The following is a 16543-nucleotide window of genomic DNA, read 5'->3' on the forward strand; positions in this document are numbered from 1 at the left end:
AGTAGATTGGACGATTGTTAAAGGGGCTTTGGTTGTGGGTGAAGGAAGGTTAGATCGATATGTGGAGTTTGGTAGGACATGGAGAGATCGGAGGTACAGATGGCTTTTATCGTAAGGGAGTCGCTTGACAGCTGTGGCAAGTAGCAGGTTCAGGTCAGATGGTTTTCAAACAGGCTGACAGGGTCGATCGATAGCTACGGCCAGATTTTCACGTGAGTGAGAATTCCGGCACGGGAGATCTAATCGAGCACAGAGAGGAAGGCAATGCCTATTAGCTATGGAGGAGGTTTGATTGTTGGAGACGGGTGAGGCTGTGGTGTTCTAAGTCAACAAAAACCAAAAACCACGAAACCTCATTTGGTTTTATTTTAACGGCAAGCAGACGACAATGATCGAGGCAAGCATGGGATTTCTGCATCTACCCAAGGTTTTTCAAGAAGATTCTTTGCCTAGATTTCAGGGATCCTTCCATAGAAAGAGGTAATCGATTGTGATTTGAGTTAATTTGATTCGATAATTTTTTAAAAAATTAAATTAAATTAATAATAGTATTAATAATGATATTATTATTACTAATTTAAAATTGCAGAATTGCCCCAAAATGCTTTGATTTGGGCGCAATTTCCTTGATTTGTGTGTCATAGCCTTGGAATCCACGTCGATTTCCTCCTGTGATTTTAATTGAACAAATTAATAGTCATTTTTCGATATTGATAGTGCTCTGAACGCAACGGCGAAGTCCGTTTTGTGATCAGATATCGTTTGGGCAACGTCACGCATCAATTTTGGGTGTCGCTCGTCTGTTTTGACTGATCTCATCCAATTTTACAGCGAAGGGTTCCCTAGCTGAATTCAACTTCCTGATTTTAAAGGCGCGGTCCGGTTGGCTTTTCAAGTGATGTGACGTGCCAATGCACACATCGCTTAATTCTCCAATTTTCCCCCTTTTTATATGTATTTGATGTAGGAGTCAACAGCAGGCCATAGACTTGAGTAACGGAACTCACTTAATGCATTCATACAGACACAGGGTTGGCGTGAGAAGGCAGAAATTGTTGCCAACGCTTGTGGATAAAGGGTATTCAGTATTCTTATTCTCTCAAGTTACATATGCAAGCAAACATAAGCTGAGGGCAACTAGAAGATCAAATTAAATTTTCAAACAAACTGGAACCTGTAAGTTGAAACAAAGCATTAACCAAGCAAGTATTGTGCAGTTTATGGAAGCAGCTTGTAATAGTAAAAGTAGAGTTTCATTAGAGTTGTCCCTAAGAATAATGAAATAAGAGCTAGAAAGGAGCACCAAGAATAAGAAAAAAATGGGAAGCAATGCAGCAATGCATGGGGTTGAGGTTGAGCTTCTACTTAGTTATCACAATAGTTTTCCAGGCTTTATAGCAAAAGGAAGACATGTCAATCCCTAATGAAACAAGCTATTAACAGTTCAAACCAGTGGGATTGACTAAAGTGATACCCAAACATTCAAACAACAAGAAGGTGAATCATTCCATCAAATTTCCAACAAAGACTTTCATGAAATGAATGTAAAACTGTAAAAATTTGTTTAGACAGCTTTGCATTCATCATTATCGTTAGACTACTCCGAACTATATAATGGAACCTTATGAGCAGGCATTTTTAGAAGAAAGGGTATTGTTACAACACAGTTTATATTTCCATTAGTCACCTCTGAAAATGAAAAAAAATTCATAAGATGAACAGGATCTCACGTTTCAATTGTCATGCCAATACATTTGATAGCACTATGCTCCGAATAGCTGATTGCTTCCTCGACGTTCATGGATGTATGCCCAGACAGAGCATCATGGAGATTTCTAATAAAATAATCACGATAGTCTGCAGGCAAAGACATAAAGGTTCCCCCCATCAAAATGAACTCCACCTGGGAAAAAAATATCAGTAACGAACCAAAATATGAATTCAGAAGAAAACAAACTTCTTCTCAATGAAACAGGAATAAAACTTTTTTTAAATAAAAAACATCACAAACCTTGTCCACACTATGACCCAGCCTCCTGAGCTGATCTATTCTACTTCTAGCTTGGACATATGGGTTGTATCTGGAGTAAAAAAAATTCAAACGTATCAATAGATATGGAACTTTCAAAGAACTCATTACAAAAATAGTTTTTTTTTTTTTTTATCTTGAAACTCATTACAAAAATAGCTGTTCTGATAAAAGGCTAAGAAATTTATCAAAAATCCTGAATTGGCATTCATTTATTTCTTTGTCCTATCTTTTTCAATTAAAACCTATTAGTCTTTTGAGATAATATTTTTTTTTAATCCCCTAATTTATCCTATCTTGTCTTTCCTTAATCTAATTATTTTCTAAGAGCCTTTGATTCATGAGATATTAATTATGATTACTATGAAGCATCAGCAAAATCTCTGGATCAAGTGATTTCTTGCCAGTATCTGGTTAATGAGAAAATTGCAGTGGGTAATAAACTAATGTACATAATAACCACATGTCTGAAAGTAATAACAAGATAATTCTATTAAAAATTATATAGAATAAAGCAGAGGGGCAACAAGAAGTTCTTGGAATTGGCGGACACTAACTAGGGATCGTGCAATACATATAACAAGGAGATAACGATACCTAAGAATGATGAAAAAGATGAACATGCATCTTGTAGAGTTAAAATTAGGTTGCTAAAATGGAGAATTGATTCAAATTTATGATATGATAAAAGGATATCATTAATGCTTGATGAAAATTTTATAAAATTGCAATTAGACCAGATATGTTGTATGAATCTAAATATTGGGCAACTTAAAAAGTCCATGACAGCTGAATCAAACAAAACATAAATAAGAAATTTGAGAATTGATAAACAACAACAACATTAAGCCTTTATCCCACTGTGGGATAGGCTACATGAATTTTTTTCTCCATTGTGTCATGTTAAGAGTTAAATTCTCATTTAAATCTAATAAAGAAAGGTCATTTCAAATATTTTCTAACCAAGTCTTTTTAGGTCTACTTCTACCGTTCTTAACATAAATCAAATATAATACATCTACTTTTCTAACCGGGTCATCGAAAAGATGCCGGTTTATGTGAATAAATCATCTAAGGCGTCTCTATCTAATCTTATCTTCCACTGAAGCTACTCCAACCTTTTCATGTATATGCTCATATTGTATCCTGTCTAAGTGTAAAACCACTCATCCACCTGAGCATCCTCATCTCTGCAACACTTAAGTTAATATTATGCTTCTCTTTTAATGGCCAACATTCTACACCATAAAGCATTGCAGGTCTAACCACCATCTTATACGATTTTCTCTTAAGTTTGAGGGGGACTTTTCTATCACACAACAAGCCCAATGCATTCCTCCACTTCAACCATCCAATTTGAATTCTACTAATAATGTCCTCATCTATTTCACCATCAGTCTGAACAATAGCCCCAAGATATAAATTTGAGAATTGATGCAAGACAAAATTAGGGAGCATAAATTAATGAATTGAAAAATTCAAGAAACATTTGAGTGATATTTGATATTTATTAAAGACAAGATGGCCGAAGAAAGAGTTGCATGTTTACAAATGTACAACAAAAGTTAAGAAATTGCACCTATTAACAGATAGATAAATTTTTGAAGGAATAGAAATGAAAACGGTTGGACCCATGACAAAATGCTTAGTAGAGATTTCCAAAAAATTGGTCTAACACCTTAGACAAAAAGAACAGTTACAGTCCAGACCACTTTGGATAACGCTAATGGTTATAATGATGAAACAATTACTTAATAAAATTAAAACTTGAAATTTGATAGGATTGCAACTCAAAGACTTAGACGAATTCTACAGCCAAATTAATGAAAAATAGATAGAGCTTTGGTAAGAGAATACCTAGCACGGATGGCTCTCATGCTGGTGGGCTCGTAACCGGTGTAGGACTGAGTACTGTACTCAAAATCGGAGTCCGGACCTCCAGGGCAGTACACGCAGATATTGCCCGTGGTGGCGATGTGAGGGCATCGGTGAGGCTTCGACATTACAGCCACGACGGCAATACCTGAAGCAGTGCGAACGGGCTTGGCCCGAAGCTTGGGGAGAAGGGCATCGCGGTCCGCTTCCGGGACGGCGGCGATCATCTCGACAAGCTTTGGAGCTCGAGAAAGGCCGTACTTGCGGCAAGCCGCCGATTTAAGCGCATTAAGGTCTACCTTCTCACCTCGGCGAGAGAGCTCTGCCATGGAGGAGACAATTTCTGCAATGGCGCGCACGCGTGCCTCCTCCTCGGTTATTCCCGGCGGCAGCGAGACACCTCCTCGACCCGGCGAGGGTTTCTTCCACACCTCCGCCGTCGCCATGGAGTAAGGGGCTGTTTGGCCACCAGAATGATTTAACTATTTACGATTTATTAAATCCTGTAAATCCTATATATCTATACTACTATATAAAAGTGGCTTGGGATTTCACTCTTAGTAAATCCTCATCGTTCATTTGTAAATTTTCAAAATGATCTGAAACGTTCATTTGTGACTTCTCATATTCTTCATTTAAAACACACGTAACTTCTACCTACAAAATATTTATTCACTCATTAAAAATAATTAATTTCATACATCAAACTAGCATTTCTATATCATGGCCATACGAGCGTTACACGCCTCTCTATCTCAACCGAGCGAGATCTCCAGCCGTTTCATCTTCTACCGCAACTGGCAGTTTCACTTTTCAGCTATTCATTTCCCCTCTTGTAGACATCATCGGGAGAGGGTTTTACTTCCTTCCTTCCCCGCGGACAATGCCCAAGCCTCCGAGATTGCTTTCTCTGTTTCCTGTTTCGTCCTCAGAAGTTTTCTCTACTTCTTCTACCTGATCATGAAGCTGCAGTTATCTATATAAAATTGATGATTATCTCTCTTCATTTCTTTCTCTATGTCTCTCAAATTCATGCTTCTGTCGTCTTCTTCTTTATCAGGAGAAAATGTAGAGTTACCATTTGGTTGATCTCTGGTTCAATTTTATAGCATCATCGCTCTTCTTCCTCCTCTCTCTCTCTTCTTCTTCTTCTTTTATGTTTGTCATTGATAACTTGAACCCTCAAATATTTCACTAATTTCATAGCTATTAGGAGACGACTAAAGCTAAGATGATATATTGATCTTTCTTTTTGATCTGCTTGAGTTCAGACTTCAGATCCGGAGAAACTAATTTGCTGGTAACTTTATCCTACTTTTACGTATTGTAATTCCATGAGAATATCTTTTCCTCCTTTTCTTTTAGTTTGTATTTAAACTCGATGGAAGTCTTTGTTGGGATTTTCATGTGTTAAAAAGTGCCAAACCACTGCTTTCAATAGTTATATATAGTCATTTTGGTTAGAACAATTTGAATTTCTGCTCTTCCATATCTTTTTTTGATTTCTTAAATCATCTGATTTCTTCTATTAATTTCAATTTTAATTATACTTTTAATTATTTATAAGTAAATTATTAATTATTAATTGTAAATATCATTAATAATCAATCATTATAAATAATATAATTAAAATTTAAATTAATATTAAATACATTATATTTCGAATTAATTTTAATTAAATTAATTAATTCCTACAATATTTCTCCGTCAAAGCTGTGATGTCCCAGAATTTAAATTGAAAGAATTATTCTTTTATCGTTTAAATAAATAACAACTAGAAATATCTAATATCATCTATCAATAATAAACAGCACAACATATTCTATAATTTAAAACATCAATGTATATATGAGTATTCATTTCCAAAAATCATATATACTACTCATGATGATAACAAAAAGAAATAGAATTTGAAAAATCCTGACCAACCTCACACTCCTGCTCCACTACTCTGACTTGAAATCATTTAACCACATATAATGAGCTTAAAAAGCCCAGCATGTTATCAAAACTTATAACTGAATTCAAAGCATGGTAAATGAGCAATATACATGTCAACAGTTAAATCATAGTAGTTATATTCATATGATCTTTGAATCAGTACATAAACAATAAAATTCACATGTAATAGTAGTAGAATCTGTAAATAATAAAATACTACAGTATGAAAGCCAGTAAAGTAGTAAACTAGTACGAGTGTCAAATATATAAGGCAATCATCATACCCATAATACCAATTAGTACAAAAAAATCACAAAAAGCATTAAATTCAAACATCAGTAAAGATTGTATAAATCATGTTAATATAGTAAAATTATATAGAGTGTATGTATACTATTTAATTATTCTATATCACATGTCCAGTATATCACACTATTCAATTATTATATGTCACGTGATCAGTAGAACATATGCTTAGTATAAGTAATATGCAGTATCAAATAGTATCAGTATATATATCAGTAACAGTAACAATCTAGTGATAGGAGCAGTAGAATAATGCAATAATAATAAATCCATGAAGGAACAATAAATCTGTACAAAAATAAGAAAAAGGCCTCAAGAACATGCATTTAAGTAGTCACATTAAACAAGTAAGAAGTCTTAGCTATCACGGTGCTTTTCAATATTAGTATCAATGTTAGTAAATTGTTGGCTCAGTAAATAGAGTTGTTGCTTTTTGCCCGTCGACATAGTAATGATCTCCTTATAACTCTCAATCAGTGTATCACTTGAATCAATAGAGGATAACACTAAACCATATTATTTAAAGGAAAACCCGTCGACCCATCATCCTGTATAGATTAATTAGTCTCAAACCAATTGATCAACTAGTTTTTACTTTTCTTTTACGCGCACACACACACAGTATTGTTACCGTGCTATAATCATAATTTTAATCATATATCCACATTCATTTTTAATGCATTGCAATAAATAAATATAATTGATATTAATTTAAAAAATGCCTAAAATATCATAACGGTTGACAAAAAAGAATCTTATTAGGCAAAAAGCACATTTTTAGAAAATTACTAAAATATCAAAAATTGTATAAAATGATGTTTTAAGAATTTTATTGTACTACACTACTATTTTTAGAGAAAAAAATAAATTTTGGGATAGACAAAAATTATTGTATTTTAAAAATCACCCGGTAAAAAATCTCAAATAAATACTTAAAATTCTCATAATCATGATCTCTATAACATATAAAAAACTACACGGTAAAAGTTTTACGAATACAATGTTATTCATATTTTTTGGTAACATAAACACAATTCTAATAAAAAAATATAAAAAACATAAAATCTTTAAAATTAGAAATAAGCTAAAGGTTCCTTACAGCGAGACGAACAATTTTACCAGCAGGCTCGACTGACAAAAATCACACCCTGGCCTCCAAATCTAGGTTTCTTCTTTCTCTCACATTTCTCTCATTTCAAGTCTGTGTTAACCGATTGCTTAAGGGAAAAGAAATCTTAAATAATGCATGAAGATATTTATAATAATATAATAATATAATATTCATTTAATATTTAATTAAATAATTTCTTTAGTAAAAATTCAAATAAATTATTTTTGGTCTTAAAAAATTATAAAATATATCTATAAAATAAAACATGTTATTTAAAAAATATCAGTGAAATCAGTTTACAAAATGGACATCTGACAATCCCGATATCCTCACTTATACTGAGAGGCACTAATTTCTTAAGATTTTTACCGGTGCCTAAAAATTATAAAAAAAAAATTTGTGCAAGTAAAATACTATAATAGTAACACTATGAAGAAGATAGTTTGTGATTTGGAGTCACTACAGGAAAACCCGTTAATACCGGCGGACAACATCCGTCCAAAAAAAATTTGGCAAAGTCAAAATATGGGTTATTACAAAAGCAATGGTTGTAGATTTTAAGAATTCCTCTGTTTTAGCTTGGTTTGGCAATAGGCCTATGGTTTGTTTTTCCTCTTCTCCAATTGTTCATACCTATTCAACTTCGTGTGAGGTAAAATTTTGAACTTGTCGATAAAAGTCTGTTTCACCTCCTGTGACGATGTTCCTTCTTGTTGGGTCAGAAGTCATGACAACTCAACGTTCTTTTGTCGGAAGTAATAATGACGATGAGAGGGAGGGAGCTCGTTGCAAAGGTAACTATTTTAGCCCATTCGTGTACTTCTTTGACCAAATCATGTAAATCTGGGATTTGCTTCCGTGAGATTTATGCCCAGTCGAAATCCAATATTTAGAATTTAGGCCAAATCCTACATAAATCATGTTGCCAAATAGCCCCTAGGAGAGAGGGATGTAATTAGCTCGTATGTGGGGTTTGTTCGAGGGAGTAGGAATCTCTGCAAAACAAAAGTAAAGGTGGTTAACCTGATTGGGTACTTGGTAGGGTTTCTGCGAGTAGCTTAGGAATTTAGATCTAAGATATTGGAGAAAGAATTCATCGAGGAACTCATAATTTAAAAATTTTAACAAAAAATGTTTGTCATATTTAGGGCCTTAAATGAACCAAGTGTTCGATGAGCTGCTCATGACTTAGCTTAATAAGAATTCATTTATGTTTATTTAATAAGTTAAACAAACGAGCTTGAACACTGATAAATATTGGATATCTAAATAAATAATCTTGAACAACTTGTCATTCAGTTCGTTTAAGTTCACAAACAATATCATATAAAACTCATGAACAGACTCATTAAGAAGCTCGATTATAGTTTAATTAAGGCTCGTGTTGACTCGACTGAGTTTGAAATAAATAAATAGTTTTTAAAATAAATATTATTAAATTAATTTAACTAATTTAATTTGCTCTATTTATGATCATGAATATTTTAATTTAATTTAACAAATATTTTTTATTCATGAATATTTACAACACGTGTTCACTAATATAATTTAATTAATATTTTGAAATAAATAATAAACTTATCTCCTTATTTAATTCACGCATGTTCCTACTGTTCATTTCCCATTTTTTTGAATATGCTGTGGCACGCCCACCTCGCGTTGCTCTCTGTCATCTGTAGCACACAACTAGTTAGACTTCGTGGGTTTAGCGAGCTGCCCCAGCAAGAAGTCAAAATTTGTTCAGGAAATAACCAAAATTAGTTTAGTCCCAGATCTACACACCATCTTTGATATATATAATTTATTTATATTTATCTTCTATTTTAAAGATATAATTGGAGTATTTGGTTGCAAATATTATGAATATAAAATAAGAGAAATACATTAATTTTAGTTTTGTAGTGTTTGATTTGAAGTAATCTAAATGCAACAGATTTCAAGATGGCATTTGTAATACCCTATAATATTTATTTTTGACTAGTTTTAAATTTACTTAAATTGAGTAAATTTCAAATGCATGAAAACTCACATTATGTGATTGCACCTTCCCTCGCCAATGAGAGCCGCTCGCCACTACCCAGCCCCAATTTCTCTCATCCTCACCCACAACTGTCATCTCCTTTCGCCTAACATAGTCATCTTCCGCCGCCACTAGTATATCCTACCATCATCATCATAGCTACTGCCACCAACTGTTTCTTGATCATTATCACATTCATCCAAGCAAACTTATGTATTTCCAAAATGCATATATTTTAATTACTCTATATTTCAAAAACATATATATTTTAAAATGTTGCGTCAACTAAGTCTTAAGAAAATTTCATTAAAGATTTTATTTATCACTATTTACAATAAACAAATATTTTACTAATCATCTCTTTTTATCATGATTGCACTTGTAAAAGTATGATAGTTTAGCTGTATTTTTTATTTTTTTAATTTAGCTATATTATCTAATAGTTTAGTTATGTTGAGGGATAACAAAAAATTTATTATAGTGAAAAAATTTTATTATCTCATTGAATCACCTAATTTAGGTGTTTGATATCCTAAGCATAACATGTCTTTTAAATTAGTTGGATACTCAGATTCAGGCATTGCAAATTGTATGATAGATAGAAAGAGTATATTAGGAACTTGCTAATTCATTAAACAGTCATTTGTTTCTTGGTATATTAGAAAGCAGAATTCAATAACCCTATCCAATGTAGAGGCAAAGTATATAGTTGTAGGGAGTTGTGTTGCCCAATCCTTATGGTTGAAGCAACAAGTTCTTGATTTTGGTTCACAAGTGGATACATTCCCTATTATGTGTGATAACACTAATGCCATATATATTACGAAGAATCTAATCCAACATTCATGTACTAAGCATATCAACATTAGACATCATTTTATAAAAAAATTATATCTCAAAAGGTGATGTATATATCCACGTTACTGATAAAAAAATTTAAATGGTAGAGATATTTACAAAGACACTCAATTACGCGAGGTTTAGCACACTTCTGACTAGATTATGAGTGATGGATTCAAGTGGTTAGATTATTCTATTAGGATAGTAATATGCAAGTGTATTTTTTTATTTTACTGGTGTGTGTTGAGTGTTTTTTTGTCTTATTTATTTTTCTTTTTTTGTGTTGTTATCACGTGTGTTATTATTTTGATTTTGTATGGGTTTTTAATAATTAGCTAGTAAAAGTTAAAATTAAAAGAAAATCACTTTGATGTGCTATATGATACACATAAGTTAGTATGATTCTCTAATCCTTAAGTGCATAATTGATAGCTTAGAATGAACTATAGAAAGACTTCATATATATATGATTTGGGTTCATACTATTTTTTTTTTTGAAGAAATGCTAGAAGCAATTATATTAATAAAAGTCAAGAAACAAGGGTTCATACTATATGATTTGAGCAAATTAAATGATTTTTCAAGATAAGCATTGGGATAATTGAAATGTTGAAGATCGTACTATTTAATATTGACCAAACTAGATGATTTAATAGAGTTAATCATATAATAATAAATGGGAAGAATTGGACATTTATGATCGCACTTATTAACCTAATTTTTTCATGAGGCCAAGTATTTCTTTCTATCTCTCATCCTTAATGTTTAGGTTTTCATAGCCTAGTTTAGACCTAAACTAGAAGGACTCTAGGAGGTGACACAAAGACCTAGCCTTATGCAGACTATACTCCTAGGAGATTTCCTAGTGACATTTCAAGACCTCATATCATAACCAAATTTAATTCCTATACTTAAAACCTAACCCCAACCTAAATCTAAACCCTTTACACATAAATTATATATCATGCACCTCAATGCATAAACTTGATAAAACCTATGTCCATGACCTTGAGCTTGGACCAAATCATTCCAAGAACTATCTTGAATGAACTTGAACTAATACTTTGAATTGACTTGATTTGACCTTCTTTGCTCAAAATGCTAAACATGTCATAAATTTAAAGAAATTAGCATCTTGATTAATTTGCCCGTATTTGGCTTGGACATTATACTCTGAACTCCCAAAACATTTTTTATCTACTCTAAACCCAATCTAGGCAATGATCAACCCTTTGGGCATGGTTATAGGAAAATTTACCAAAATACCCCTAAGTATACAACATTATTATTTTCAACACCAAGTTCAGCCTAAAACTTGGACTAACACCTCAAACCTCCTTAACACTTCATTAAACTCATCTACTAACATTTTGATCCCCTTGCCCTATCATGATTGATGATGGTAGACCAAGTTAACCATGTGAGTCACCTTTGACCTACATACCCGGTCCTTCTACATGATTAAACTCAATCCAAACATTTGTATGGTATTTTATACTTCAAAAGCACTTAATTTCTTTGTTTAAACTCATTGGATCCCTTGGTTCTCCATAATCCAATAGAGTTGACAATGTTAACCATGAAGCCCATATGTGACACTTATGCCTTTCTCTTTGAATTAAACTTAAACCATGTGAACCTTAGACCTTGACCCATGACAATCATGAATACACATCTTAAGCATCCTTTGCAAGCCAGCCCACCCCATGAGTTAACTTGGGTCAACCTTTGAACTATCCCAAAGGGCACCCAAATGGTTCAAAACCCATTTTACACCAACTCGCTTAATCTTAACCCTTGCATTTAACTACACAATCCTCATAACACTTTCTAAGTCTTTCCCTATAGCTAGCTAGCCACTTGGCTCCATCCTATAGCAAGATTAAAAGTTAACTCAACCCATTAAAACCTAAAATGACTTAAAATGGCTCCCTGCTTCACTCATCTATCCCTAACCAATTTGGTCCCCATGACATCATCCAGTTCAATCATAGTTATCCCTAAAAGTCTTTGATTTTTGAATAGGATGGGTGTTCCAAAATAAACCAATGCACTATACTCCATACACATTTCCCCTGATTGCCTCTAAAGTATTATAAGTGTTACCCAAGAGTAAATCAAGTACTCCTCCTTTGTTTATTGAGCTTCCAAACCTTCCAAACATTGGTTTGAGCGAGCTTCAGTGAGAAGGAAATGGTGAACACCCAACTTAACATCCATCACGCATCAATATTTGACCCTGAAGGTAAAATTTCATCAAACTTTGATGAACACACATGAATTTAAAGCCCCATCAATTGGCTACTTACTTGACATATAACGCAAACATGAATTCAATTGAATAAGGGTCCAAAATTTTGTGAAAGAAATAATCAAACCATGGCCATGTGACCATTAGATTGATCATTTGTTTAATGTAGATCATATTGGAATAGTTCAAGCCATTTATCCATTTAGAAGTCTTATATTAGCAGGTTTTACATTGACATTATATTGACATATATTATTTATAATTTAAGGTTGAATATGAGACTAGGGTTATCCTCTTATTCTATTTTATTTCCATGGTCCTGATCTCATCAAACAAAACCTTCTATAATCTCCCCATAGTTTGGGACTATGAATGGCAGTTGCTTGATCTATGATTAGATGACTATTATTTGATCCAATTTGTCAAGGGTGTCACAACAAGTTTAAGCAGCTAGTTAGAGTGCATCATGTGGAAAGAGTGTGTTGGCTCAGTTATTAAATGTGTAAATCCATTAATTAAGTAATTTTAATGGATTTAAATGGATGAAACTTGAAAAATTCATTGATCTTGATCCAATGGGACAATTTGAGTATGTAACCCCACTATGGATTCATATATATAACATTATCTAATGAGGTCAAGATTATTTTAGTTGCTAATTATTTTTGTGTAGGTATAAATGAAAATGATAATAAAAATTTATATAAAATTAAGATAATAATAAAATCTTAGATTATAGTTTAAATGAACAATGCATAATAATTCATTATTTGAAAAGACTAATAATTAACTAATATAGATCACTTAAGATATTGACTTGGTTTGAACTTTGAAACTATACACTAATGCACTGACTACTAAATGTGTATCCTAAATTAGGAAGAGCATAATAATCCTAAATATTGAATTAGTAACCATATTAAATCCTTACATTAAATCAATTATGGTTGCAAAAGGATGACAACAACAACAACAACAACATCAAGCCTTTATCCCACTATGTGGGGTCGGCTACATGAATCCTTTTTCTCCATTGTGTCCTATTAAAAGTCAAGTTCTCGTTTAAATCTAATAAAGAAAGGTCATTCCTAATATTTTCTAACCAAGTCTTTTTAGGTATACCCATACCTTTCTTAACATAAGTCAAATCTAATACCTCTAATATTTTCTAACCAAGTATTGCAAAAGGATGAGCAATACTAAAATTCAAAATTATTAAATATATACTCAAGTATGAAAGAAGTGAAATATATAAGAAATCATTAACGTATATTTGGAAAAAAAAGGTGAATGCATTCATAAATTTATATATATTAGAGCTTAAATCTAAAAGCATCCTAATACTTAAATCAAATAGGATAAGATAAGATAACTAATACATATAATTGTGCACTAATGAACTTCCAATTTAACTATAAATACAACTAACTCCTAAGTAATATATTCTTAATTTTTGAAATCATAAGTCAATCTTACACATACATTCATAGTGGATAGGTTCAATACAAGCAATAGTAAGGGTGACTAATTAGGATAAATTTTTATGAACAAAATACTTAAGAGAATATAAAAATTCACAAGTGTTGAATGAGTGCCTCAACACCCACGGATTAAGCACCATAATGTGGACATCTACAACACTACAATGCCTATTTTTAACATTGCAGCACAAACCTCTTAGGAATTTAAGAAAAAATTAGCGCCAAAATAGAGCCAAGTTAAGTTCCATAATGCCTCTTAGCGCCACTAATGGGGGATGTGGAGTAACATATGGAATTATGAAATAATTTAGGGCTCTATCAATCCCTAACAAAGCTTAGATTTTGTTTGATATAAAAATTATGAAATCCCACTTAATATATGCAATTATACGTACCAAATCAAGTAGCATAGTAATAGAGTAGTGTATAGATCTCATGAGAAAGATATGCTCACTTGCAAACTCTAGTACTATCTACTAAAATTATAATAATTATCTTACTTGATAAAAATTGATGTTGTTGAGATTCAGTCACTTAAATAAAATTAGATAAAAATAATGAATACACTATATGGATATAATGTTTTGGATTGATGAATATAACGAACATAATTTTTCTAATGTCTCTTTTAATTGTGATGCTATTCAAAGAATATGCATTTCTAATCTTTGTCGAACTTGTAGGTCCAAAGGATGTTCACCAACTTCCTATGATTATATCATCTCCTAAAGAATTTAGTATATGTCATATCCTATACGTTGGTATGATGCATACTAATTCAATATTCCTAGTTATGCATGGTTCCCTCCATCAAGGCCCCATATTATAATTAATTTTAATGACACATATGGACACTATATGCATTAAATTAAGATATGGTAATATTAAAATATATTTTTAATTATTTAAGGAATAATAGAACTCATTATTACTATATATGATATTTACATCATCAATCCAAAACTGGAGAATTTAGCTAGACATGGAGTAAAATTGAAGCAAACTTATTTTTATTAATAACATGATAGAAAGAAGATACAAGAGATAGATATCGCCAGAATGGTTCAATGGATCTCCTCTACTCTCCTTCTATTTACTTATTTGCTTCTATAAATATAAGTCAAACACTCTAATGATGGTATCCAGTACTTCTCTAAATTCCCTAATTAGTTGTCACGCTAAGGGAAATTCATAGAAGCACTCTGAGTTATATTGAAATTATCTAAGTGGTTGAACTCTCTTACAAACATAACATAATAATTATTTATAGGAAAACATAAAGTAGGCATTTGGTAATGCGAAGCTAAAAAGATCGGTGTCATTGAACCCAACAAATGAACAAATGTTGTTTCAATGCTTTTCTAGTTCCATCACGGTGCTTATTGATATGGATCTATTATTTAGTGAACAATCAAATCGTTTCACTAACAAATCATATCCTTGGGAAGTTACAACTGCTATGCAGGACACTACTGATTTTAGAATGTTTGGTACCTGAAGAGAAATTTTGGCTTGGAGACGTTATAGAGTGTGTAGCTGCGGCGCTTGCAACAGAGAACATGACACTGCAAAGCTAAACTTTTGATGCTGCGGTGCTGTTTGACAGTGAAATATGTGCTGCACTATTTATATTCAGGCACTCCGACAATGTCTTTGATTGCGCTATGGTATTATTTGTTTTGAAGCTGCAATGCTATATAAAACATAAGCTTATATATATATATATATATATATAAAGCAACACATTTTTGCTAAAAATATAACATATTATTTACACTTATCAAATTCTCCCTAGCTTAAACTTTTATTTTTTTCTCAAGGAAATAAATATATTGTAATTCTGATTAAATGATTATTCATAGTAAAAAACTGATAATTTAAAAATTACTAAAAAATAGGATAATACATCATGTCCTAGAAATAGTAAAATTGAATAAGATTATAATTCAAATTTAGAAAAAATACTAATAATTACACTAATTAGTCATCCTAATTATTACTTAATTTGAATTTATCGGTTATAGATTTAATTATTAATTTTTGAATTTTAAAGTGAATAATGTTGTTTAATGATTAGATATGTTTGTAGTTAAAATTGAAGCTTCATTAGTTCACCATCATTTGTTCTAGTTTTCTTATTTTATCCTTTATGAATTTAAGTATAAGATTGAATTAGATTCTAAGCTTTTAATTGAAACTAATTTTTGAATGTACTCATCTTTTTTTTTTTCTTTTTCTTCTACTTCTTCTTTTCCTTTATAGAACTAATTTCATAGTATTTTTCTCTTTAATTTATAGAGTACATAGTTAATAATTTTGAATATCAGTTTTTGCTTCGAATCTTTTTTATAATCTTAAAGAGTTTTATGTAATGATTTAATTAGAATATCAATTCCAAATTCGAATTGCTTAGGATTTCCAATTTTAATCTACCCACATCGAATCTTGAATCATAATTATTCATCTTTATTTAAAAAAATTAATAAAGAAATGTATAACTTATAATTTCAAATTAAAGCAATAACTTAAAATGATCTAAGTCGAGTAATTATTATTGTCTTTTCCACTCTATAAAGTAAAAATAGTGTTCATTTGAACTATGATATAGGGTTTTATTATTATTCTAATTTTAAATAATTATTTATTTATAATTTTTACTAAGGTTAATTAAATAATTAGAATACAAAAG

The 16543-nt window shown here is 31.6% G+C and overlaps 1 protein-coding gene across 2 annotated transcripts in view; it reads right to left on the reverse strand.

Moving 5' to 3' along the window:
* Window positions 1-4388, reverse strand: part of LOC110105870 (elongator complex protein 3) — a 29994-nt gene extending 25606 nt beyond the window's left edge. For both annotated transcript variants that reach the window (XM_028695990.1, XM_020835539.2), the window contains exons 1-3: window positions 3887-4388; window positions 2012-2081; window positions 1731-1903 (exon numbers count right to left, since the gene is read on the reverse strand). In XM_028695990.1, coding sequence (XP_028551823.1) covers window positions 1731-1903; window positions 2012-2081; window positions 3887-4350 — 707 coding nt within the window. In that variant the 5' untranslated portion in view covers window positions 4351-4388. The remainder of the gene's footprint in view (window positions 1-1730; window positions 1904-2011; window positions 2082-3886) is intronic.
* Between the last annotated feature and the right edge of the window lie 12155 nt (window positions 4389-16543).

Source organism: Dendrobium catenatum, unplaced genomic scaffold (genome assembly GCF_001605985.2).
Source record: "Dendrobium catenatum unplaced genomic scaffold, ASM160598v2 fragScaff_scaffold_716, whole genome shotgun sequence".
Lineage (NCBI taxonomy): Eukaryota > Viridiplantae > Streptophyta > Magnoliopsida > Asparagales > Orchidaceae > Dendrobium > Dendrobium catenatum.